At 59.3% G+C, this 22,790-nt stretch overlaps 3 protein-coding genes across 6 annotated transcripts; all 3 read left to right on the top strand.

The window, feature by feature from the left end:
* Nucleotides 1-673: 673 nt before the first annotated feature.
* Nucleotides 674-3,010, top strand: LOC115914476 (aquaporin-2-like). Its single transcript, XM_030967002.1, has 5 exons — nucleotides 674-771; nucleotides 1,496-1,816; nucleotides 1,888-2,040; nucleotides 2,117-2,197; nucleotides 2,810-3,010. Exons 1-5 carry the CDS (start codon nucleotides 760-762, stop codon nucleotides 3,008-3,010), a joined length of 768 nt encoding a protein of 255 aa, XP_030822862.1. The 5' UTR covers nucleotides 674-759.
* A 917-nt stretch (nucleotides 3,011-3,927) lies between these two features.
* Nucleotides 3,928-6,896, top strand: LOC115914475 (lens fiber major intrinsic protein-like). Its single transcript, XM_030967001.1, has 5 exons — nucleotides 3,928-4,287; nucleotides 4,945-5,109; nucleotides 5,196-5,276; nucleotides 5,634-6,090; nucleotides 6,451-6,896. Exons 1-5 carry the CDS (start codon nucleotides 3,928-3,930, stop codon nucleotides 6,894-6,896), a joined length of 1,509 nt encoding a protein of 502 aa, XP_030822861.1.
* Nucleotides 6,020-22,688, top strand: TIMELESS (timeless circadian regulator). 4 transcript variants are annotated; one of them, XM_030967158.1, is made up of 30 exons: nucleotides 6,020-6,063; nucleotides 7,207-7,343; nucleotides 7,413-7,566; nucleotides 7,656-7,770; nucleotides 7,845-7,907; nucleotides 8,248-8,349; nucleotides 9,258-9,416; nucleotides 9,485-9,618; nucleotides 9,700-9,787; nucleotides 10,379-10,555; nucleotides 10,769-10,986; nucleotides 11,629-11,732; nucleotides 12,343-12,512; nucleotides 13,634-13,759; nucleotides 15,122-15,273; nucleotides 15,849-15,946; nucleotides 17,016-17,133; nucleotides 17,781-17,982; nucleotides 18,707-18,858; nucleotides 19,314-19,399; nucleotides 19,480-19,603; nucleotides 19,683-19,765; nucleotides 19,839-19,987; nucleotides 20,246-20,411; nucleotides 20,500-20,568; nucleotides 20,640-20,758; nucleotides 21,678-21,816; nucleotides 21,895-21,931; nucleotides 22,054-22,151; nucleotides 22,260-22,688. In XM_030967158.1, the coding sequence occupies exons 2-30, from the start codon at nucleotides 7,247-7,249 to the stop codon at nucleotides 22,376-22,378; spliced, it is 3,618 nt and encodes a 1,205-aa protein (XP_030823018.1). In that variant the 5' UTR covers nucleotides 6,020-6,063; nucleotides 7,207-7,246; the 3' UTR covers nucleotides 22,379-22,688. The 4 variants fall into 4 exon arrangements, with proteins under 4 accessions (XP_030823018.1, XP_030823020.1, XP_030823017.1 ...); XM_030967160.1 differs by lacking the exon at nucleotides 6,020-6,063 and adding an exon at nucleotides 6,507-6,560 and having other exon boundaries at nucleotides 9,261-9,416; XM_030967157.1 differs by lacking the exon at nucleotides 6,020-6,063 and adding an exon at nucleotides 6,507-6,560.
* Nucleotides 22,689-22,790: the final 102 nt, after the last annotated feature.

The raw sequence follows: 22,790 nt of genomic DNA, 5'->3' as shown, positions 1-22,790 counted from the left end.
AGCCGGCAGAGCCACGGCCCGGGGGGGGCACCGGGGCTGGGCCCCCCCTCCGGCCCCAGATCCCTCCCACGGTGGGGTCAGACCCGGCCCGGGGCTCGTTCTGGGTGTGTGACCCCCTTGGAACACCCCTGTCCCTGAATTGTGGCAGGTGTGTGACACTCTCAGGGACACCCCTGTCCCCTGGTTTGTGGCAGGTGTGTGACACCTCCCAGGACACCCCTGTCCCCAGTTCTTGCCCCAGGTGTGTGACCCATCCTGGTCCCCCTGCCAGGGCACAGCCCTGTGTCCCTGTGCTCGTCCCAGGGGTGTCACCCTGTCCCCTGTGACCCCCTTGGCCCCTCAGGACCCTGTGCTCATCCCAGGGGTGTCACCCTGTCCCCTGTGCCCCCCTCAGCCCCTCCCTGAGGGTCCCTGTGCTCATCCCAGGTGTCCAACCCTCCCAGGGACAGCCCTATCCCCACTCTCATCCCAGATGTGTGACCCCCCCATCCCCCCCAGCCTTTCATCCCGTGTCCTTTCATCTCTGGTCGTCCTGGCAACACCCCAAAGGGTCCCGGGGATTGCCATGGCACCCAGGGATGCTCCAAGAACCCCCTCCCAAAATCCTGCCCCACCCTCAGCACCTCAGGGCTGCCCTGTGCCAAGGGGGTGACAGGAGAACAGGGGGGTGACAGGGACAGTGCCAGGGGTGGCAGTGCCAGGGGGCGGGAGGTGCCCCCCCCGGGAGTGCTCTGCACTCCCCTCTCCCACAGCTGCACCATGGCCATCGAGGTAAGACCCTGCGAGCGGCCCTGACCCCCCAGCCCCCTCCCCAAAACCACAGCCCCAGAGTCCCTTCCCTGTGTGCCCCTCAGTGACGCCTGGCCCTGTCGTGGCTGCTGTCCCCACCTTCATCCCTGTGACCCCATTGCCAGGGCATCCTCTCACCACAGTGCCCAGGGACTGAGGGGTCCCATCCATCCCCCAGGTACTCCATCCTTGTGGGTACCCAAAAACTGGGGCATCCTGTTGCCATGGCACCCCTTTGCCCCGGTACCCCCCACTTCGGTGCCCAGGTACCCCATCCCCAAGGTGCCCCATCTCTGAGGTACCCCATCCCAAAAACTGGGGCACTCCATTGCCAGGGCACCCCATCACCAGGGTACCCACCACCGAGGGATCCCCCCACTGTGGTACCCAGGTGCTGAGGGCTCCCATCCCCAAGATACCCCATCTTTGAGGTACCCCATCCCAAAAACTGGGGCACCCCATCACCGAGGGAACCCCCACTGTGGTACCCAGGTGTTGGGGGGTCCCCTCACTCCCCTCACGAAATTACCCAATATCTGGGACATCCTGTTGCCATGACAGCCTATCCCTGAGACCCTCCATCCTTGGGCACCCCCCCCCAAAATACCCCATCCCCAAAGCCCCCTGCCCCCATGCCATCCCCCCTCTGTGCCACCCCCTCCTGGCAGTGCCCATGGGGTGACCCCCGGCCCCGCTGTCCCCCCAGGAGCTGCGCAGCGGCCGCTTCTGGCGGGGGGTGCTGACAGAGCTGCTGGCCACCCTCATCTTCGTGGGGGTGGTCCTGGGGGCTTCAGCATCCCCGGGACTACTGGCACCAGCCCTGGCCGGGGGGTTGGTGGCCGGGGGGCTCCTCTGCACCCTCGGGGGTCCCCAAGCCAACCCCGCATTGACGCTGGCCCTGCTGTGCACCCGCAAGCTGAGCGCCCTGCGCGGCGCCGCGGGGCTCCTGGCCCAGTGCACGGGGGCCACGCTGGCCTCTGCTGCTGCCCGTGCAGCGCTGCAGGACGACACCGGCCTCGTCACCAGGGTGAGTGTCCCCATCCCTGTCCCCATCCCCTGGCACTGGACACGTTGCACAGGTGTCCCTCCCTCCTGCAGGTGAGCGCGGTGGGGACAGCGGGGACAGCGCTGGCGTGGGAGACCTTTGCCACCTTCCAGGTGGCGCTGGCCGCCTTTGCCACCTCTGAACACGCAGCCCCGCAGGCTGGGCTGGCCCTGGGCAGCGCTGTGGCCGCCGGTGCCCTGGCTGCAGTAAGGACCCCCCCGTGTCCCACCCGCCCAGGGGGTCCCCACCGCACCGGCCCCTGACCCCCCGTGTCACCCACAGGGGCCGTTCTCGGGGGGCAGCATGAACCCCGCGCGCTCGCTGGGGCCGGCCATCGTCACCGGGCTCTGGGACGATCATTGGGTGAGTTGGGGGCACCCTGGGGCTCCCCCAGATCCTCAAATAAGGGGGAGGTCTCCAGCTGCAGGGTGTGATCGCTGTGGTCCCATCCCCACCCCAGGATGGCCATTCCTGGTCTTCCCTTCCCTTCCCTTCCCTTCCCTTCCCTTCCCTTCCCTTCCCTTCCCTTCCCTTCCCTTCCCTTCCCTTCCCTTCCCTTCCTTCCCTTCCCTTCCCTTCCCTTCCTTCCCTTCCTTCCTTCCCTTCCCTTCCCTTCCCTTCCCTTCCCTTCCCTTCCCTTCCCTTCCCTTCCCTTCCCTTCCCTTCCCTTCGTCCCCCTGGGACAGGTCAGCACCAGCTGTGTCCCCAACTTGGGTCCTCATGGTGTCCCCAAGGTTCCTCATGGTGTCACCATCACAGGACCGCTGTGTCCCCCCTATTGCCATGCTTGGGACAGGCTCAATCCCCTCGGGATGGGCCCCCTCCCCAGTCCCCCTACCCCAAAACAAGTGACCCCCCTTCCCCTGGGGCAGGTTCCTCTGCTCCGTCCCCATCCCTGGGGTGGGGTCCCGTGTCCCCCCCACCCCCAGGTGTCCCCCCATCCCTGGGACACCCCAGCTCTCTGTCCCCCTCCAGGTGTACTGGCTGGGCCCGGTGCTGGGCGCGGTGCTGGCCGGGCTCTCCTACGAGTTCATCCTGGCTCCCGGAGCCTCCCGGGAGAAGCTCAGCGCCTGCCTCGCCTGCCGGGACGTGGCTCTGGTGGAGACCCCCAGCCTGTCCCCGTCCTCGGTGGCCCACTGCCCCCCAGCCCCCCCGGCCGAGCAGGACACTGCCTGAGCCCCCCAATTCCACCGCAGCCCCCCGAGCCTCCACCCCCTGACACCGGATCCGTGGGGCACCCACAGGGTGGGCGGCTCCGTGCCCCCTCCCCTTTTATCCGCGTGGGTGGGGGGGATTAAAGGTGTGTTGGGGTCACAGGTGGGTGCGGAGCGATGCTGTGAGGGGACCGGGGAGGGGGTCTCGACCACGGCACCGCGACACCGGGGGGCTGCGGGCGGGGCTGCGGGCAGGTTCACCCTCCCCGCGGGCCCCCCGGTGAGGGCGGGGGCCGGGACCCCCCGTCAGCCCCGTCCCGTGCCGGGGCGCTGAGCGCAGCAAAGCCCTTTGTGGCGGCCTCTGCAGCCCCGGCAGATTCCGCCGGGCGCCAATGGCCGGGCCGGGCTTTAATCCCCCGGCCGGGGACTCAGCGCCCGCTAAGCCGGCCTGAATAAACCCTCCCGCAGACAACAGCACCGGGGAGGGGGGGGACACCCCGCAGCCCCCACCCCGCTGCCCCCACCCAGCGCCCCTCCCGGGCGGGGGTTGCCCCAAAGTGTCCCCAAAACATTTGGGGGGGGGGCGGGGGGTGGGAGGTGTGTCAGCGCTGGCCCCCAGCAAGGGGGTCCCCTAAACCCCACGGAGGGCATCAATGGGTCACAGCCCCCCCCACCCCTCCCCAAAAAAATCCCAGGGATGGGGGTGGCGCAGATGTGGGGGAGGGGTCCCCACTATTGGGGGGATGCCCGAGGGGCTCTGGGGGCTCCCTCGCCGCGTGTCACCTGTGCCGTGCCCCGGGCAGCGAATCGGTTAACGGTGGGGGTGGCGGAGGTGGGATCCCACCCCCGGGGCCGGCCCGGGGGGGCCTTATAAAGGTGCGAGCGGGCGGCCCCCGGGGAGGGGAGCGGGGCCGTGGAGGGCGGCAGCGGGGCCAGGCCATGCGGGAGCTGCGCTCGTCCGCCTTCTGGAGGGCCGTCCTGGCCGAGTTCCTGGGCAGCCTCCTCTATGCCCTGCTGGGGCTGGGGGCCTCCCTGCGCTGGGCCCCGGGCCCCCCCAGCGTTGTGGGGGCCGCCTTGGCCTTCGGGCTGGCCCAGACCACCCTGGTGCAGGCGTTGGGCAATGTCAGCGGGGGTCACGTCAACCCGGCCATCACGCTGGCCTTCCTGATGGCCTCGCAGCTCTCCCTGCCCCGTGCCCTGGGTTACCTGCTGGCCCAGGTGCTGGGAATGCTGGCCGGAGCCGGGGTGCTCTATGGGGTGACCCCCGGCCCCGTCCGTGGCACCCTCGGCCTCAGCGCGGTGAGCACGGGGCGGGATTGGGGGGCTGGGGGTGTCTGCGGGGCTGGGGGATGGTGGGGTGGGGGCTGTAGTGAGGGTTTGGGGGGCTCTAGGAAGCGCTTGGGGGGTCTGAGGTACTTTGGGGGCTGTAATGAGGGTTTGGGGGCTCCAGGAGGTGTTTGGGGGTCTGAGATGCTTTGGGATTGTAATGGGGATTTGGAAGGATTGGGGGGAGTTCGGGGGTTGTTTGAGATCTGGGGTACCATGGGGCTGAAATGGGGGGATGAGGGGTTCAGAGACGTTTGGGGAAATTGGGGGGGTCCAGGAGGTGGTTTGAGGGAACTGGGGGGTCCAGGAGGTGTTTTGGAGGAATTAGGGGGTGTCCAAGAGGTAGTTTTGGGGGAATTGGGGCATCCGGGAGGTGGTATGGGACTGTAATGGGTGTTCTGGGGTTCAGAGGTGTTTGAGGGTGGATTTGGGGGTCCACAAGATGTTTTGGGGTTTGGATTGATGTGGGACAGCAATGGGGGCTGGGCATCCCAGAGCAATTTGGGGATGAGGAGGGGTTTGTGGTACAGTGGAATTTTGGGGTGTGGGAAGATAACGAGGGAGGATTTGGGGTGCTGGGGGGGAAATGGGGAGCAACTCTTCGGGGTGCTGAGCCCCCTCCCCATGCAGCTGCACCCCGGCGTGGGCCCGGGCCAGGGCACGGTGGTGGAGCTGCTCCTGACCGCCCAGTTCGTCCTCTGCGTCTTCGCCAGCTTCGACGACCGCCACGACGGGCGCCCGGCCATGGCCGCCGTGCCCGTCGGCTTCTCCCTCGCCCTCGGCCACCTCTTCGGGGTAAGGGCGGCCGTGCTGGGAGCCCGGGGGCTGGGAAGGGGTTGGGGGGCAGCTGTGCAGCCCCCCACTGTCCAATCCGCTCACAGATCCACTACACGGGCGCCAGCATGAACCCCGCTCGCTCCTTCGCCCCCGCCGTCATCACCCGCAACTTCGCCAACCACTGGGTAAGTGGGGGGGGACGGAGACCCCCAAACCCACCCCGGGCCCCCCCAGGCCCTCCCCGCTTGTCCTGCCCCAGCCGCTGTGTCCCCGCTGAAGGCGGGTGGCTGCCGGTGTCGCTACGGTGACAGCAGCACCCCAGGGTGCTGGGTACCCCCGCGACATCCCGGGGAGCGGGACACGCGTCCTGCCCACCGGGGACATCCCGGGCAGGGGACACGCGGCCGTCCCCCGCTCACCGGGACACGGGTGGCCCCGAACGGGCCGGCGCCCGGGTATCAGCGGGGTGGGTACCGTGTCCTCCCCGGAGGGCGGGGAGCCGGGGGTCTCCCGGTCCCGGTGCCCACGCCGCCCCCCCGCAGGTGTACTGGGCGGGCCCGCTGCTGGGTGCGGCGCTGGGCGCGGTGCTCTACGAGTTCGCGCTGTGCCCGCGGCCGCGCAGCCTGGCCGAGCGCCTGGCCGCCTTCAAGGGAGAGCCGCCCGCCCCCACCGCCGTCACCGCCGTCACCGCCGCCGCGGCCGAGCCGCCGCCCGAGCCGCCGGCAGAGCCGCTGGAGCTGAAGACGCAGGGGGCTGTAACGGGGCCCGGCCGGGGCGCGGCCCCGCGCCCGCCGCTGCTTTGCTGTGACGGGGCCGCCGCGGTGCGTGTGGTGCGTGTGTGTGCGGCGCGGCGCGGCGGGCGGGCGGCGGCGGGGCCCCGCTGCTGCCGGGAACCGGCCAACCGGGCTGCCCGGGACCGCCCGTACCGGGCCGGGGCCGCCCCGCCCCGCCGCGGCGGGACTTCTGTGTTCGGTGAATTAAACCTGCTCTTTTATTTTGGTAACCGCTCGCGGCCGTGCCCGGCACCGGGAACCGGGAGGGAACGAGGATGGGGTGGGGACACCGGAACCCGCCCGGCGGGTGGCGGGAGGGGCCGCCCGTTCCCGCGCCCCGGGCAGGCCCCGCCCAGCCAGCGCCGTTCTTAAAAGGGCAACACCGCCACAGCGTCCGTTCCCCGCAATGAGCCCCTCGCCTCTTCCATTCCTCAGAGCCGCGGGTCGGGGGACGAGGGCAGAGGGATTGGGGGCTCCCCGAGGCACCGAGCCGCCAGTTTGTGCCCGTGGTGGGCCGAGGGGGTGTGCGGAGATGGGGGGCATCAGAGGGGCCACCGGGCTACTCGAGGGGAATTGCCGCTTGAAGGGTGCGAGCGGGGCGGGGCCTCGGCCCGCGGGAACTGGGGCAGTTGTGTAACGCCGCCCCCGCGCCGGGACCGGGAGCGCGGCCGTGAGGGCGGCGGGGACGGGGCGGCGGTGAGCGGGATGGGGGGGACCGGCATCGGGGCGCCCAGGGGGTCCGGGGGCGTGGAGTGTCCCGGGACCGCCCGGGAGCGGGGATTGGGGGTGATCCGGGGTCACCGAAACCGGGGGGGTGTTTCGGGAGCGGAGGGGGACGTGATACGGGATCGGGGGAACCGGGTGCTCCGGGCTCTGGAGGGTGTTCCGGGATCGGCGGGCGCTCCGGGATCAGGGGGGTCCGGGGAAAAATGGGGGTTGAGATCTGGGATCGGGCGGGAGGGCGGGGGTGTCAGGAATGCTCCGGGACCGAGAAGGCACCGGGACCGACTGGGACCGGGGTTTAGTCCGTGACTGGGGGGAATCCAAACCGGGGGGATGATATGGAATCAGAGGAACCGGGCTTGGGGTGCGCCGGGGCTGCGGGATGCGCCGGTATTGGGGTGGACCGGAACGGGAGGTGCGCTGGGATCGAGGTGGTACCGGAGCCTGGGGGTTGCTGTGGGATCAGTGGGCTCCGGTACCGAGCGGGACCAGGGAGGTTCATCAGTGTTGGGGAAACTGGGACCGGAGAGTGCCCCGGGGTCGGCAGATGGGTTTGTACCGGGGGAGCCCAGAACGGGTGGGAGCACCGGGGGTCCCCGGTGCTGACGGTGGCCCGCAGGTGGCCCCCGGTACCGACCCGGTGCGCAGCCCCGCGCTGCATGGACTGGTACATGATGAACTGCGAGCTCCTGGCCACCTGCAGCGCCCTGGGCTACCTGGAGGGCGACGTGTACCACCGGGAGCCCGACTGCCTGGGTAGGTGGGCACCGGGACGGGGGGGGGAAACCGGGAACGGCGGGGATTGACAGCCCCCCGTGTCCCCAGAGAGCGTCAAGGACCTGATCCGGTACCTGCGCCATGAGGATGAGAGCCGGGATGTGCGGCAGCAGCTGGGGGCAGCCCAAATCCTGCAGAACGACCTCCTGCCCATCCTGGTGCAGTACCCCCAGGAGAAGGTGCTCTTTGATGCTGTCATCAGGTATCGAAGGGCAGGGTTGGGGTCGGGGGTGCCTCTGTGGCGGCCCCTTGGTGGGCAGGGCTCTCTCACAGCCCTCCACTCCCTCGCAGGTTGATGGTGAACCTGACGCAGCCGGCCCTGCTGTGCTTTGGGAAGGTGCCAGCTGATGCCACCTCCCGCCACCACTTTCTCCAGGTGCTGTCCTACCTGCAGGCCTACAAGGAGGTGAGTTTGTCCAGAAACGTGCCATGGGCAGGGGGCTTTGCCCACCTTCCCTTGCTCACCTGGGGTCTCTGCAGGCTTTTGCCAATGAGAAGGTGTTTGTGGTGCTCAGTGAGAAGCTCTACAACCTCCTGCAGCTGGTGAGTCCCCTTGGGGGGCTTGGGGGGCTGTCCCTGCTGGGGTCTGTCAGGGTTTGTGGGGTCTGTCCCTGCTGGGGGGTCCTGTGGGGGCTGCAGGGTCTTGGAATTACCAGGGGGCTCCAGGGTCTGTTCCTGCTGGGGGTCCCTCAGCATCTGTCCCTATTGGGGGTCCCTCAGGGGCTGTGGGGTCTGTCCCTCCTGCAGGGCTGTGGGGTCTGTCCGTCTGTCCCTATTGGGGGTCCCTGGGGGTTGTGGGGTCTGTCCTGCAGGGTTGTGGGGTCCTTCCCTGCCAGGGACCCCCGGGGGGCTGTGTGGGGCCCTGACAGCCGTGTCCCCCCAGGACTGGGAGCAGCGGCAGGAGGAGGACACGCTGCTGATCGAGAGGATCCTGCTGCTGGTGCGCAACGTGCTGCACGTGCCCCCCGACCCCACGGAGGAACAGGTACCAGGACAGGGGCCCTTCCCTGCCTCCCTGACAGCCTCAGGGGCTCCGTGGGGACCCTCACACCTCTCGGGTTGATGGTTGTTAATTGCTGCCCCGAATGTGTAGGATGTCTCTGTTTTGGCCTGAAGAACGAGTCTGGACTCTTCAGTTTTCAGTCTTGAAGTTGTTTATTAATTCTTATCTATGAAAGTTTCTTTCTGCCCAGCTGAGGTCTGCTCAGCAAGGCAGCCACAGGCACTCTGACCACCCTCAGGACGGTGTTGTCTTTTTATACTATAAACTACATATAACATATTTACACTTAATTCCCAATACCTATCATCTATGTTAGACAGTGCACTTCTATTCTAAACCAATCCCAAAGTGCCAACACCACAGCAGAAAATGGAGACCAAGAAGTAGAAGAAGAAAGGCTGGACACGGCCAAGTTCCTCCATCTTGTCTCCATAACCCCCATACCAAAAATCCTAAAATCTACATTTTCACTTTTTATACTACAAACTTCATATAACATATTTACAATTACTTCCCGACACCTATCACCTATGTTAGAGAGTGCATTTCTATTCTAAACCAATCCCAAAGTGCCAACACCACAGCAGAAGATGGAGGCCAAGAAAAAGAAGAAGAAAGGCTGGACACAGCCAAATTCCTCCGTCTTGTCCCCAAAACCCCCATTCCAAAAATCCTAAAATCTCCATTTTCACCCTGTGATAATTTTATTATTATACTATTTAAACTTCTGTGACTTTTAGGTCCTCATACAAAGCTCGTCATTTGCTCCAGGGGTCAAGATCAAATGCGCAGGTGCTCTGGGCTGTGTGCCAGGGTCTCCGAGCCCCCCAACTCTGGATATCCCTAGGGATGTCCTGAGTTCTGACAGCCACCCCCTCCACCATCCCCAGCAGGGCGTGGATGGTGATGCCAGCGTGCACGACCGGGTGCTGTGGGCTCTGCACATCAGCGGGATGGACGACCTGCTCAAATTCCTGGCCAGCGCCCAGGTGGAGCAGCAGTGGGCTCTGCACGTCCTGGAGATCATCTCCCTCATGTTCCGGGACCAGGTGAGCTGGGCCAGGGGTGGCAGGGCAGGGTGGCAGAGCCACCAGGGTGCTGACAGAGCTGCTGGCAGAGCCCGGAGGAGCTGGCGGCGCTGGGACAGGGGACAGCAGGGGCTGAGCATGGGGAGGACATGCGGGAGCTGCAGAGCTTGAGGCAGAGAGAGCTGGCAGAGAAGAGAACCCGGGCGCTGCAGCGCACGTCCAGGTGAGGAGGGGGCACCCCCTGTGGTAGGGATGGGACCCCCAAAGTGGGGATGGCATCATTCAACCCCTGTCTCCTGCCCAGGCATTCTCGTTTTGGTGGCTCCTACGTCCTGCAGGGCATGAAGTCCATCGGGGACAGGGATGTGGTGTTCCACAAGGGGCTGCACAATGTGAGTGTGGGGCAAGGGGACAGGGCTGGGGACACGGGGACAGGGATGGGTGTGGGATGTGGCACTGGGGATGTGGCACAGGGTGCAGGAATGTGGTGGGGGGCACGGGGCTGGGGATGTGGCAGGGGGTACAGGGACAGGGGTGTGTGTGGAATGTGGCACAGGGTGCAGGAATGTGGTGGGGGGCACAGGGACAGGAAGGTGGCAGAGGTCATTGAGATGGAAATGTGGGAGGGGCACAGGGACAGGGATGCAGAGGGGGCTGTTGGGGTGGGGACATGGAGCCAGGTACATGGTGGGTGGCACAGGGATGGGCATGAAGCAGAGGTCATTGAGATGGGAATGTGACTGGGGGGCACAGGGACAGGAATATGGCAGAGGTCATTGAGGTGGGAATGTGGGTGGTGGGCACAGGGACAAGAACATAGGTGGGACACAGGATTGGAAGATGGGATGTGGAGCACAGAACCAGGGGATGTGGTGGAGTTGCAGGAACGGGAATGCGGTGTGGGGCTCCAGGGCAGTGACATAGTGGGTGCCACAGAGACAAGGGCCACAGGGATAAATCTGACCACTCCATCCCATGTGCAGCTGAAGAGCTACACCCACGACCTGGGCAAGGAGCCGCGGCGGCTGCCCCGGCGCCGGCAGCCTGCCCCCGAGGCCGAGCCCTGCCGCCGCTCTGCCCGCAACGTGCGGCTCTTCCTGCGCCGCTTCTGCCAGGACTTCCTGCAGGACTGCTACAACCGCCTGATGCTGCTGGTCAAGGTGAGGGTTTGGAGGGTCAGGATCCCCTCTCCAGCCTGTGGGACCCCCACTGAGACCCCCTGGTTGCCCCCAGGACCAGTTGGTGAGGGAGAAGGCTCAGCAGCGTGATGAGACCTATTACCTGTGGGCCATCGCCTTCTTCACGGCTGGGAGGGCTGGGATCCCCTCTCCAGGCTGTGGGATCTCTGCTGAACCCCCCCTGGTTGCCCCCAGGACCAGTTGGTGAGGGAGAAGGCTCAGCAGCACGATGAGACCTATTACCTGTGGGCCACCGCCTTCTTCATGGCCTTCAACCGGCTCCACGGCTTCCGGCCCGAGCTGGTGTCCGAGACCGTGGGGGTCCGAGCCTTCCACTTCATCGAGCAGAACCTCACCACCTACTATGAGATGGCGCTGATGGACAAGAAGGAGGCAACAACCTGGGCCCGTAGGTGAGCATCTGGGAGCCCCCAGGGAAGCTGGGACATCCTTTGGTGGTGAATTCCTGTACCTGGGGTTCTCCTTGAGCACCTGAGACTCCTCATGGTGTCTGGGACCTTCTGGGCATCGGGGATATCCCCAGTGCCTGGGACCCCTTGGACATTTCCAGTATCTGAGATTCTCCTTGGGACTCCTCATGGTGTTGGGGACCTTTTGGGCACTTGGGACCCCCACAGTACCTGGGAGACCCTGTGGTGGTGAATCACAGTACCTGAGATTCTCCTTGAGACTCCTCATGGTGTCTGGGACCTTCTGGGCGCCTGGGACCCCCACAGTACCTGAGATACCCTCAGTGCCTGGGACCCCTTGGACACCTGTGAGACCCCAGGGCACCTGGGACACCCCTTGGTGTCTCTACCCTCAACTTTTTGGGATCCCCTGGTGCTTGGGACCCCTTGGACGCTTGGGAGCCCCCTGGTGACCTCCCTGGTGCTTGGAACACCCTGGGAACCCAGGAACACCTGGGCACCGGGGATTCTTTGTGTTGCCTGAGACCCCCTTGGGCATTTGGGACTCTGGGAGTGCTTGGGACCCCCCCAACTACCTGGGAACCCCCATGGCACCTGTGACCCCCCCCTCCCTGCCGTGCCCAGGATGCACCTGGCCCTGAAGGCGTACCAGGAGCTGCTGAGGACCCTGCAGGAGATGGATCGCTGCCCGGAGCAGGCGGTGCGGGACAGCAGCCAGGTCATCAAGAGTGAGTCCTTCTGTCCTTCTGTCCATCCCTGGGACAGCAGCCCCCCCTCTCTCAGGCTCTGCAGAATCCCAGCTACCAGTGGAGGCGCAGGGCGGAACAAAAGGGCCACAGCACAGACCTGGGGTGGCGCTAAGTTACTTTGTTTGATGTTAAACTCCTCGAGTCTGGGGTCCCAGGCCTCAAACTGGGGGCAAACAACAGCTTATAAAGGGGGGCAGGTCTCAAGGGAGGATACAACCAACGTTCAGCTGATCAGGAGAACTGGGGGTGGAACACAAGGGAGGAGAACTGGTTGGGACAGGAGGGGTAAACAACTGGATGTGAGGGGAAGGGGTTTGAAACTTGGAAGGGAAGTAGGTAAGTAACAAACAGATAAACCGATGCCTTGGCTCAATTAAATAACAAAGGTGGTAAGTAACAAGCAGATAAACCGGTGCCTTGGCTCAATTAAATAGCAAAGGCAGGTCTGTGTCACTCTAGAAACGGGGAGAAAAAACCCAAAAGGACTACCAAACCACAAATCAAACAATAAACACACCAAATAAAAACCACGCTCCAGCACCTGGGGTATCTGTGAGCCACCCCTTCCCACTGCCACCTTTATCACCAGGCAACATCTTCTACCTGATGGAATACCGGGAGCTCTTCCTCACCCTCTTCCGCAAGTTCGACGAGACCAAGCAGCCTCGCAGCTTCCTCAGGGACCTGGTGGAGACAGCTCACCTCTTCCTGCGCATGCTGGAGCGCTTCTGCCGCAGCCGTGCCAACCTCGTGGTGCAGGTGGGTCGGGATGTGATGCTTGGCACCAGCCCGAGATGAGTTTTCATTTGTTAGATTTAAGTACATGGAATTTTGCAGGCAGCCCCGATGTGGGAAGAGACGAGAATCTGACTCTGTGTTTCAGAAAGGCTGATTTGTTTTTTTTAATATATATATAATTTTTATTTATTTATATATTTATATTTAATATATAATAAAAATATAATATATAATATTAAATATATATATTTTATAGTATTAAGTATATATATAATATATATTATATTAAAACTATACTAAAAGAATAGAAGAGACGAGAAGAGAATCTTGACTCCATGTTTCAGAAAGGCTGATCTATTATTTTTATATATTATATATTATGTCAAATATATATAATAAATATATAAATATAATATATATTATATTAAAGATATATCATATATATTATATTAAAACTATACTAAAAGAATAGAAGAGATGAGAAAGAAGAGATGAGAATCTTGACTCCATGTTTCAGAAAAGCTGATTTATTATTTTATTATATACATTATATTAAATATATCATAATTATATTAATACGATGTATCATATATTAAAATATGTCAACTATACTACAAGAATAGAAGAAAGGATTCTCATCAGAAGGCTTGAAGGAATAGAATAGGAATGGAATGATAATAAAATCTTGTGACTGACCAGCGAGTCCAAGACAGCCAGACTGTGATTGGCCATTAATTAAAAACAACCACGTGAGACCAATCACAGATCCACCTGTTGCATTCCACAGCAGCTGATAATCAATGATTATCTGCTGCTGTGGAATGCAATTATGTCAGGAACACATCTGATTATGTCTTCTAAAACTTCTAACCTTTATGAAGATTTCAGGAATAATTCCTACAGGTGTTTTATTCATGCATTCAGATAGAATAGGCTGGGCATATAAACATTAAGGGAGAGAGTGCACTGTAAAATGAATATGGCTTTAAAAATTAATTTAAAAGCAACAAGTAGATTTCATAGGTGCATTGTAGGGGCAACACTTTATAGGCTCCCAGAGAGACAAGAGACATAGCTGCCCTGCCTTGGGGGTCCCTGGGGGGGTCGGGCAGCCCCTCCTGACCCCATCCTTGGCCCCCCAGAGCAAACGTGTGAGGAGGAAGAAGAAGAAGAAGCCTCATGTGCCTGCAGTCCCTGCCGAGTCCAGCGCCGTGGAGCTGGAGCAGCTCTGGGAAGGATTGGCCCCGCAGGTCCAGGCCTGCCTGGAGGTACCAGGGAAGGGTTCGGCCCCACGGGGAGTTGTGGGGGTGCTGGTGGGGCTCAGCATAACCCTGTCCTGCCCCAGGGCTGCTGTCATTATACTGCAGGAGTTTCTATTGCCATTACATTGCAAGGGTTCCATGTTGCTAGAGTTTCGTACCTCCTTGGTGTTTCTTGTAGGCATCTCCTCTAGGCACTGACTCTTCCTTGTTCCATTTTTTATATAAATGTTCAAACTGCATATTACATTTCAAATATGTATCTCTAAATGTTTCAAATATATATTTCTAAATGTTTCAAATATATAGTTCTAAATGCTAGTTCAGTTTTGCAGCTTTTCTCAATTTACGAGAAAAGCTCATTTATCTTCAAAATCTTTTATACTGGTATTTAACAAACATTAATAGCTGCAATTGATATATTTTACCAATAGTTTAGTGTTCAAGTCCTTTTCCCCGAATCCACGGGGTTATATAGTTGAATCCTGTTTCCCTGAATCCATGGGGTTGTATAGTTTAGTCCCAAATCCACGGGGTCATCCCAAATCCATGGGGTTATATAGTTTAGTCCCAAATCCACGGGGTCATCCCAAATCCATGGGGTTATATAGTTTAGCCCAAATCCACGGGGTCATCCCAAATCCATGGGGTTATATAGTTTAGTCCCAAATCCACGGGGTCATCCCAAATCCACGGGGTCATCCCAAATCCATGGGGTTATATAGTTTAGTCCCAAATCCACGGGCCATCCCAAATCCACGGGGTTATATAGTTTAATCCCAAATCCACGGGGTCATCCCAAATCCACGGGGTCATCCCAAATCCATGGGGTTATATAGTTTAGTCCCAAATCCACGGGGCCATCCCAAATCCACGGGGTTATATAGTTTAATCCCAAATCCACGGGGTCATCCCAAATCCACGGGGTCATCCCAAATCCATGGGGTTATATAGTTTAGTCCCAAATCCACGGGGCCATCCCAAATCCACGGGGTTATATAGTTTAATCCCAAATCCACAGGGTCATCTCTCCCAAATCACGTCGGGGTCACCATTGGTTGTCATTATACTGCAGGAGTTTCTATTGCCATTGCATTGCAAGGGTTCCACATTACTAGAGTTTCGTACCTCCTTGATGTTTCTTGTCGGCAGCTCCTCTAGGCACTGACTCTTCCTCATCCTCACTGCAGCCAACTGACTCCAGTTCCCCTCAACCAACCAACCCACTCTTTTATAACACTCTTCTTACTGGCTACTGTTAACATCAGGCCTGCTCCTAATCTTCAGTAACTGGCTCGGCTGCAACTCTTTAGGGGCTAAGATGACTTTCTATACTACCTGTATTTACCTGTATTCTCTTCCCGTACACAGGGCGAGGTGCCCCTCCCCGAGGACGTGGTGCCCTTCGACGCCGCCTCGGAGACGCCGGTGGAGGAGCAGCGGGCGGAGGCTCTGCTGAGGATCCAGGAGTGCCTGCGGGATTCCCGCGTGCCCCAGGCCCTGCAGCTGCTGCGCTCGGCCAGGTGAGGCAGAGCAGAAGTTTTCCAGCGTAGAAATCCATCTTGATTTAAGTGGAATGTACGTCTTTAAGTATGTAGCTTGCTGTGTAGTCTGACCACAAAAGCCTGAGCTCAGAGAAGCTGCTTCAGTGAAGGACAAAGATAAGGAGGGGAGAGACAGAAAGTAATAGAGAGAGACAGAGACTGCTGTGAGAGCAGGTCAACCTGCTGACCTAAGAATTCAACCTGACCTAAGAATTCAACCTGACCTAAGAATTCTTTCTGATAAAAAAGAACTAGCAGCAAATGTCACGCAAAATTCGTAAAAATGAATATGTATGAACCTATCATGAAATTGTATGCATATGTATTTGAGAAGGAGATAAAAAAGGACCTGAAGTTCCCAGAAGTACGCATGTCATTTTAAAAGAACGATTCCCACATGCGTCCAGCGCCGTAATAACCATACCAGCTTTACAACTTCCACAAAAGTTGCGGAGTTTTGTTTATCTCCACAAAACACAGGTACCAGCACCGTGGTGCCCATCTCGTCCCTGGGGTGTGGGCACACAGTGCCAGCCTGTCCTTGCTGTCCCCAGGGAGGTCTGGCCTGAAGGGGACGTGTTTGGATCCGCGGATGTGGGGCCGCCTGAGGAGACCCGGCTGCTGCGGGAGATCCTCGTCGCTCCCCTGCCCAGTGAGTCCCTCTCGGGAGGTCGCAGTTTATTGCAGCCCTGAGATATGTGAAAAGTCTCCGTTTATTATATCTTATCTATAAAAATGTTTCTCCTGCCCTGACGAGGTCCAGCAGGACAATTCCAGGCACGCTGGGGTGTTATCTCTTCGTACTAAAAACTACATGTAGCATGTTTAACAATTTTAACAAACATGTTTAACAATTTTAACAAACATAACATGTTTACAATTACTTTCCAATACCTCTCACCTATGTTAAAGTGAGTTTCTACTCTAAACCAATCCAGAAGTGCCACCATCACAGCAGAAGATGGAGGTAGAGAAGAAGAAGAAGAAAGGCTGGACACACCCAAGTCCATTCATCTTGTCCCCAAAACCCCTATTCTAAAAACCCCCAAATCTACTTTTTCACCTAGTGATAACTTTATTATTACGCTAGTTAAACTTCTGTGGCTTTCAGGTCTTCACACAAAGCTGGTAATTTGCTCCACGGGTCATAATCAAACCCACAGGTGCTCTGGGCTGTGTGCCAGGGTCTCTGAGCCCCCTGACAGGGTCCTGGCAACTCTGGACACCCAGAGGGATGTGCTGAGTTCCAGCAAGTCCCCACCTGTGACCCTGGGAAGGGGGAAAACTTTGGGATGGGGCACTGCAGACCCTCAGCACATCGCTGTGACCGTGTTCACAGGGCTCTGAGGGTGAGCGGAGAGACGAGGATCTGACTCCATGTTTCATGAGGCTTGATTTATTATTTTATCATATATATTACATTAAAACTATACTAAAAGAATAGGAGAAAGGATTTCATCAGAAGGCTAGCTAAGAATAGAATAAAAAAGAATGATAACAAAGGTTTGTGGCTCGGGCTCTCTGTCCGAGCCATCTGGGCTGTGATTGGCCATTAATCACAAACATCCAACATGGGCCAATCACAGATCCACCTGTTGCATTCCACAGCAGCAGATTATCATTGTTTACATTTTGTTCCTGAGGCCTCTCGGCTTCTCAGGAGGAAAAATCCTAAGGAAAGGATTTTTCATAAAAGATGTCTGCGGCGCATCCCACCACAGGGCACACACCCACCGAGCCTGAAGAGCCAGAGGAAGAAGAAGAGGAGGATGAGGAAGAGGAAGAGCAAACTGTGCAGGTGTCAGAGAAGGAATTCAACTTCCTCGACTACCTGAAGCGGTGAGAATTGATGCCAGCAAGGGGGGCTATTTACAGAGGCGAACGGGACGGGGCTGCTGTGGAAAGTGCCTCGAGCTGTTTATTTTTCAGCATCAGTCTCATTACATGATTATGACAATGGGAAGATGCCAGCAGCTCACAATCCGGGCAGCAGGCTGGAAAACTTAATGTTACAACTTACTTTATAAGCTTCTAAACCAATCACACAAAGCAAAAGCACATTGACAGTAGTTCTATCTATTCACTGTAAGCACAGGTACCTTTGGTTAAAACAATGCTTGCTTATTTCAAATACAATACTCACTTGTGAGCCTTAAAACACAACGCACAGAGCTCCATTACTAAGCTTTAACCTTCCTAATATCTTGCTAGATAAACTTTCTGCAGCTTAGAGAGCTATTCAGACAAGCGTTAATACACAGGCCATTGTTCTATTTGCCCTTGCCTTTCTACAGTTTAAATAATTTTTCTGCTGACCAATCTCATGGCGGCTGCTTTAGCTCTACTCACAGTTCTGCTGTATCTGAGGCCTGCCTTTTGCAGCTTTCCCCAAAACCCTCTGATTTTGTGGATTCCCACACGAATGGTTTGGGGAGGGCTGTGGGGTCCCGCTGCGGGGCGGCCGCACTGACAGCACCGCTGGGCAGGTTTGCCTGTGCCCCCGTGGTGCGGGCGCTGGTGCTGCTGCTGCGGGGCTACGCCAGGAACAGCGCCCGCACCAACCACTGCGCCGCGCGGCTGCTGCACCGCCTGGCCCGCGACCTGCGCATGGAGCCCCTGCTCTTCCAGCTCTCCCTCTTCGCCCTCTTCCACCGCCTGCTCAGCGACCCCGCGGCTGCTGCGCACCAGGTCAGACAGGGCCCTGAGCCCCCCGCCCGGGAGGGTCTGTCCCTGCAGCCCCCAGCCCTGTTCTGTCCCCAGAATATCCCAATCCCACTCAGTCCCTGTAGCCCCCAGCCCTGTTCTGTCCCTGCAGCCCCCAGCCCTGTTCTGTCCCCAAAATCTCCCAATCCCACTCAGTCCCTGCAGCCCCCAGCCCGGGAGGGTCTGTCCCTGCAGCCCCCAGCCCCACTCAGTCCCCAGAATCTCCCAATCCCACTCAGTCCCTGCAGCCCCCAGCCCGGGAGGGTCTGTCTCTGCAGCCCCCAGCCCTGTTCTGTCCCTGCAGCCCCCAGCCCTGCTCAGGTCAGACAGGGCCCTGAGCCCCCCGTACGGGAGGGGTCTGTCCCTGCAGCCCCCAGCCCGGGAGGGTCTGTCCCTGCAGCCCCCAGCCCCACTCAGTCCCCAAAATCTCCCAATCCCACTCAGTCCCTGCAGCCCCCAGCCCCACTCAGTCCCAGCATCTCCCAGTCCTTGCTCTGTCCCTGCAGCCCCCTGGCCCACTCAATCCCCAAAATCTCCCAGCCCTGCTCTGTCCCCAGAATCTCCCAATCTTTGCTCTGTCCCCAGAATCTCCCAGCCCTACTGAGTCCCCAGAATCTCCCAGCCCTGCTCTGTCCCTGCCCCTCTCAGTCCCCAGAATCTCCCAGCCCTGCTCTGTCCCTGCAGCCTCTCTCCCTCCTGCTGTCCCCAGGAGCTGGTGACCTTGGCCAAGTTCATCCTGGGCAAGTTCTTTGCGCTGGCGGCCACCAACAAGAAAGCCTTTGTGGAGCTGCTCTTCTGGAAGAGCCCAGCCATCGTCTGTGAGATGACCAAGGGCTACAGCTCCCTGCAGGAGGGAGAGGGGTGAGTGGGGCAGGGAGGGTGTGACCGTGTTCACAGGGTGCTTGGGTGAGGGAAGAGACGAGGATCTGACTCCATGTTTCAGAAGGCTTGATTTATTATTTTATTATATATATTATATTAAAACTATACTAAATAGAAGAAAAGGTTCTCATCAGAAGGCTAGCTAAGAATAGAATAAAAAAGAATGATAACAAAGGCTTGTGGCTTGGGCTCTGGGTCCAAGCTAGCGGGGCTGTGATTGGCCATTAATCACAAACATCCAACATGGGCCAGTCACAGATCCACCTGTTGCATTCCACAGCAGCAGATAATCAATGTTTACATTTTGTTCCTGAGGCCTCTCGGCTTCTCAGGAGGAAAAATCCTAAGGAAAGGATTTTTCATGAAAGATGTCTGCGACAGGAGGGGGCTGCTCTCCCCCTCCCCTCCCCTCACTCCCTTCTCCCCCTCCCCAGGACCACCCGGAGCCGGGTGCCCCCCTGGACCCCTCAGGAGGAGCAGGAGCTGCGGGAGCTGTACTGGAAATACAAGGAGATGGAAGGTACTGGGGGTCTCTGGGGTCTCAGTGGGACCCCTGAGGGGTGGCAGGGGCTCTGTCCCTTCATCCCTGCTGTCCCACAGGTGGGGACATCATCGCTGCCATCCTGGCCCATCTCCCCGCGCCCGGGCGGACGCGGAGGCAGGTGGTGAAGCAGCTGGTGAGGATGGGGCTGGCCAGCAGTGCCAAGGACTTCCCGAGGGAGAGGTGGGTCAGGGACCCCCGGGGATGGAGCAGGGACCCCCGGGGGCAGGGCAGGGACCCACAGCTGTTTCCCACCCCCCAGGAAAGGCACCCGCATCGTGCTGTGGACGCAGGAGCAGGAGGAGGAGCTGACGCGGCTCTTCGAGGAGTTCCGGGGCTCGGATGGTGAGCTGGACACGGGGGGGAAGATCCCAGAAATCCCCCTGTGGCCTCCCCACCCTGACCCTGCTCCCCACAGACGTCCTGGGGAACATCATGAAGCGCCTGACGGCGCGGCGCTCGCGGGCTCGGGTGGTGGAGAAGCTGCTGGGGCTGGGGCTGGTGGCTGAACGCAAGGAGCTGTACAAGAAACGCAGGAGGAAGAGCCAAGGCCGCGGCCCTGGGCAGGTATGGGGGGCTGGAGGGTGCTGGGCTGTGCCCTGGGGGCGCTGTCCCATCCTGGGGGGATCCAAACGTGGCCTGGCCCCACCCTGGGGGCACCCAAACACAGTCTGTCCCCATTCTGGGGGCACCCAAACATGGCCTGTCCCACCCTGGGGGCTGGAGGGTGCTGGGCTGTGCCCTGGGGATCCTGTCCCACCCAGGGGACACCCAAATGTGACCTGTCCCACCCTGGGGACACCCAAACCCTGCTGGCCCCCACAGGCTGCCCCAGGTGTCCCGGCCATGCCAGCCCAAGACAGTTCAGGAGAGGATGAGGACAGCGAGGAGGAGGAAGAGGAGGATGAGGATGATGAAGGCCTCATGGAGGAGCACTGGGTGCCTGAGGAAGGGGCTGGGCAGGACCTGGCGCTGCACCTGCATCGGGAAGGTGGGTGAGGGGCTCCAGAGCCCCCCAGGCTGGGTTTGGCGGGGGGGTGGGTCCTGCTGGATCCTTTGTCACCTCCTGCTGTCCCCAGGGCTGGCCGGGCCCCTGCGGTGGCTGCAGAACTGCCTGCGGAGGGCAGCAGGGGACCGCGAGGAGGACGGTGAGCGGGGTAGGGGTCGGCTGGGGGGGTTGTGGGGTCGGGGTCCCCCTGATGGTGCCGTCCCACCCCAGGTGTGTCCCACCCGGTGCCGCTGGTGCCGCTCACGGAGGAGAACGAGGATGCCATGGAGGACCGGCGCTTCCGGAACCTTCTGAGGCAGCTGGGGCTGCGGCCACCCGCCAGCGAGCAGGTGAGGTCCCTGTCCCCACGGACCCCTGTCCCCCTGCACCCCTGTCCCCATCCCCTTGTCCCCATCCCTGTCCCCATCCCTGTCCCCATCCCCTTGTCCCCATCCCTGTCCCCATCCCCTTGTCCCCATCCCCTTGTCCCCATCCCCTTGTCCCCATCCCTTTGTCCCCATCCCTGTCCCCATCCCCTTGTCCCCATCCCCTTGTCCCCATCCCCTTGTCCCCATCCCTTTGTCCCCATCCCCTTATCCCCATCCCCTTATCCCCATCCCCTTGTCCCCATCCCCTTGTCCCCATCCCCTTGTCCCCATCCCCTGTCCCCATCCCCTTGTCCCCATCCCCGTCCCCATCCCTGTCCCCATCCCGTCCCCATCCCATCCCTGCGGAAGTTTGCAGGCAACCCCAACAAGGGAAGAGATGAGAATCTTGACTCCATGTTTAAGAAGGCTGATTGATTTATTTGATGATATATATGATATTAAAAGAAAAAGATGTGTTAAAACTATACTGAAAGAATAGAAGAAAGGATTTCATCAGAAGGCTAGCAAGGAATAGAAAGGATAAATAATAATAATAATAAAATTATTATTATTAAAATAATAAATAATAATAAAATAGAAAGAGAAAATAATAAAATCTTGTGACTCTCAGAGAGTCTGAGACAGCCAGACTGTGATTGGCCATTAATTACAAACAACCACATGAGACCAATCAAAGATGCACCTGTTGCATTCCACAGCAGCAGATAATTATTTACATTTTGTTTCTGAAGCCTCTCAGCTTCTCAGCAGAAAAATCCTGGCAAGCAAAGGGACTTCTCAGAAAATATCGTGGCTACACCTTAGGAGGGACAATCCTGGCAAAGGGTTTTTCAGAAAATATCGTGGCTACAGAGCCCTGCAATGTCCCCCTCTCCCCCAGGAATCCTTCTGGCGCATCCCGGCCGCCCTCACCCCGCAGCAGCTCCGGCGTGCGGCTGCCTCCATCACCCACTGTGACCCCCCAGGGTCCCCCCAGGACCTTCCAGAGCCACCCAGGTGCCCCCAGGATGGGGCTGCAGGTGAGGGGTGGGGTTGGGGGTGTGGGACCCCCAGATTTTGGGCTGGCTCTGAGCCCCTTCCCTTGCGCCCCTCTGCAGAGCCGCTGATGGCAGGGCTGGGATCAGACTCGGAGAGGTGAGAGCTGAGTTCCCTTCTCAGCTTGTGGGGTCCTGGTTTTTTTGGGGAGGGGTCTTCTCCCTGCCTGGGGAGGGGATTGAGCCCCCTGCGTTCTCCCTGAGCTGTGCCAACCCCTGCAGTGAGGAGCCTGTCCCCGTCCCTGTCCCCAGCCCGGTGCAGCCGCGCACCAAGAGGCGCCGGGAGCTCGCCGGCGAGGATGAGGATGGTGGGAGCTCAGGTGGGTTCAGCCCCTCTGCTCGCTCCTGGGGGCTGAGCGGGCACTGCTGGGTCCCCTTTGCCACATCCCTTGGGGGCTCAGGCCTCTCCCCTCTCCCTCCATCCGCAGGCACTGAGCCACCCCCCCCAGCTCCTCACTCTGAGGAGGATGAGGAAGAGGAGGATCCACAGCCCCGGGGGAGGAGGAAGCGCATCCGCTGCCTGGAAGAGGAAGAGGAGGAGGACTGAGAGGCTTCCCTGTGCCCAGGCCTTGTGCTGTTTCCTGGGCTTTTTGCAGATTTTATTGGATTTCTGCAGCTTTTCTGCAGTTTTTTCTTGGGTTTCTACAGGTTTTCTGGGGTTTCTGCAGATTTCCTTCTGCAGGTTTTGATGCTGTTTTTAAAAGCTGCACCAGCACCCAGTTTCTCCACCTTCCCCCTGGTGTCACCGTGTACCCCAAATTCCCTCCCTTTTTTTTCAGCCGTCAGGGTTTCGTTTTTTGGTTTTTTTTTCTTAAAACTTTTTAAATCTAGACAAGGCCTAAATAAATAAAAGTGACTTTTGCCCTCCTTGGGTGTGTGTGGGTCTGCTGGGGGGCTCGAGCCTCCCTGGCCTCAGGGAGTGCCCAGTCCCTGTCCCTGTGTCGCAATTCCCTGATAAC

This window comes from Camarhynchus parvulus, chromosome 29, assembly GCF_901933205.1.
Source record: "Camarhynchus parvulus chromosome 29, STF_HiC, whole genome shotgun sequence".
NCBI lineage: Eukaryota > Metazoa > Chordata > Aves > Passeriformes > Thraupidae > Camarhynchus > Camarhynchus parvulus.
The sequence above is the reverse complement of the archived record's forward strand: the minus strand, read 5'-3'. Positions and strand labels throughout refer to the sequence as shown.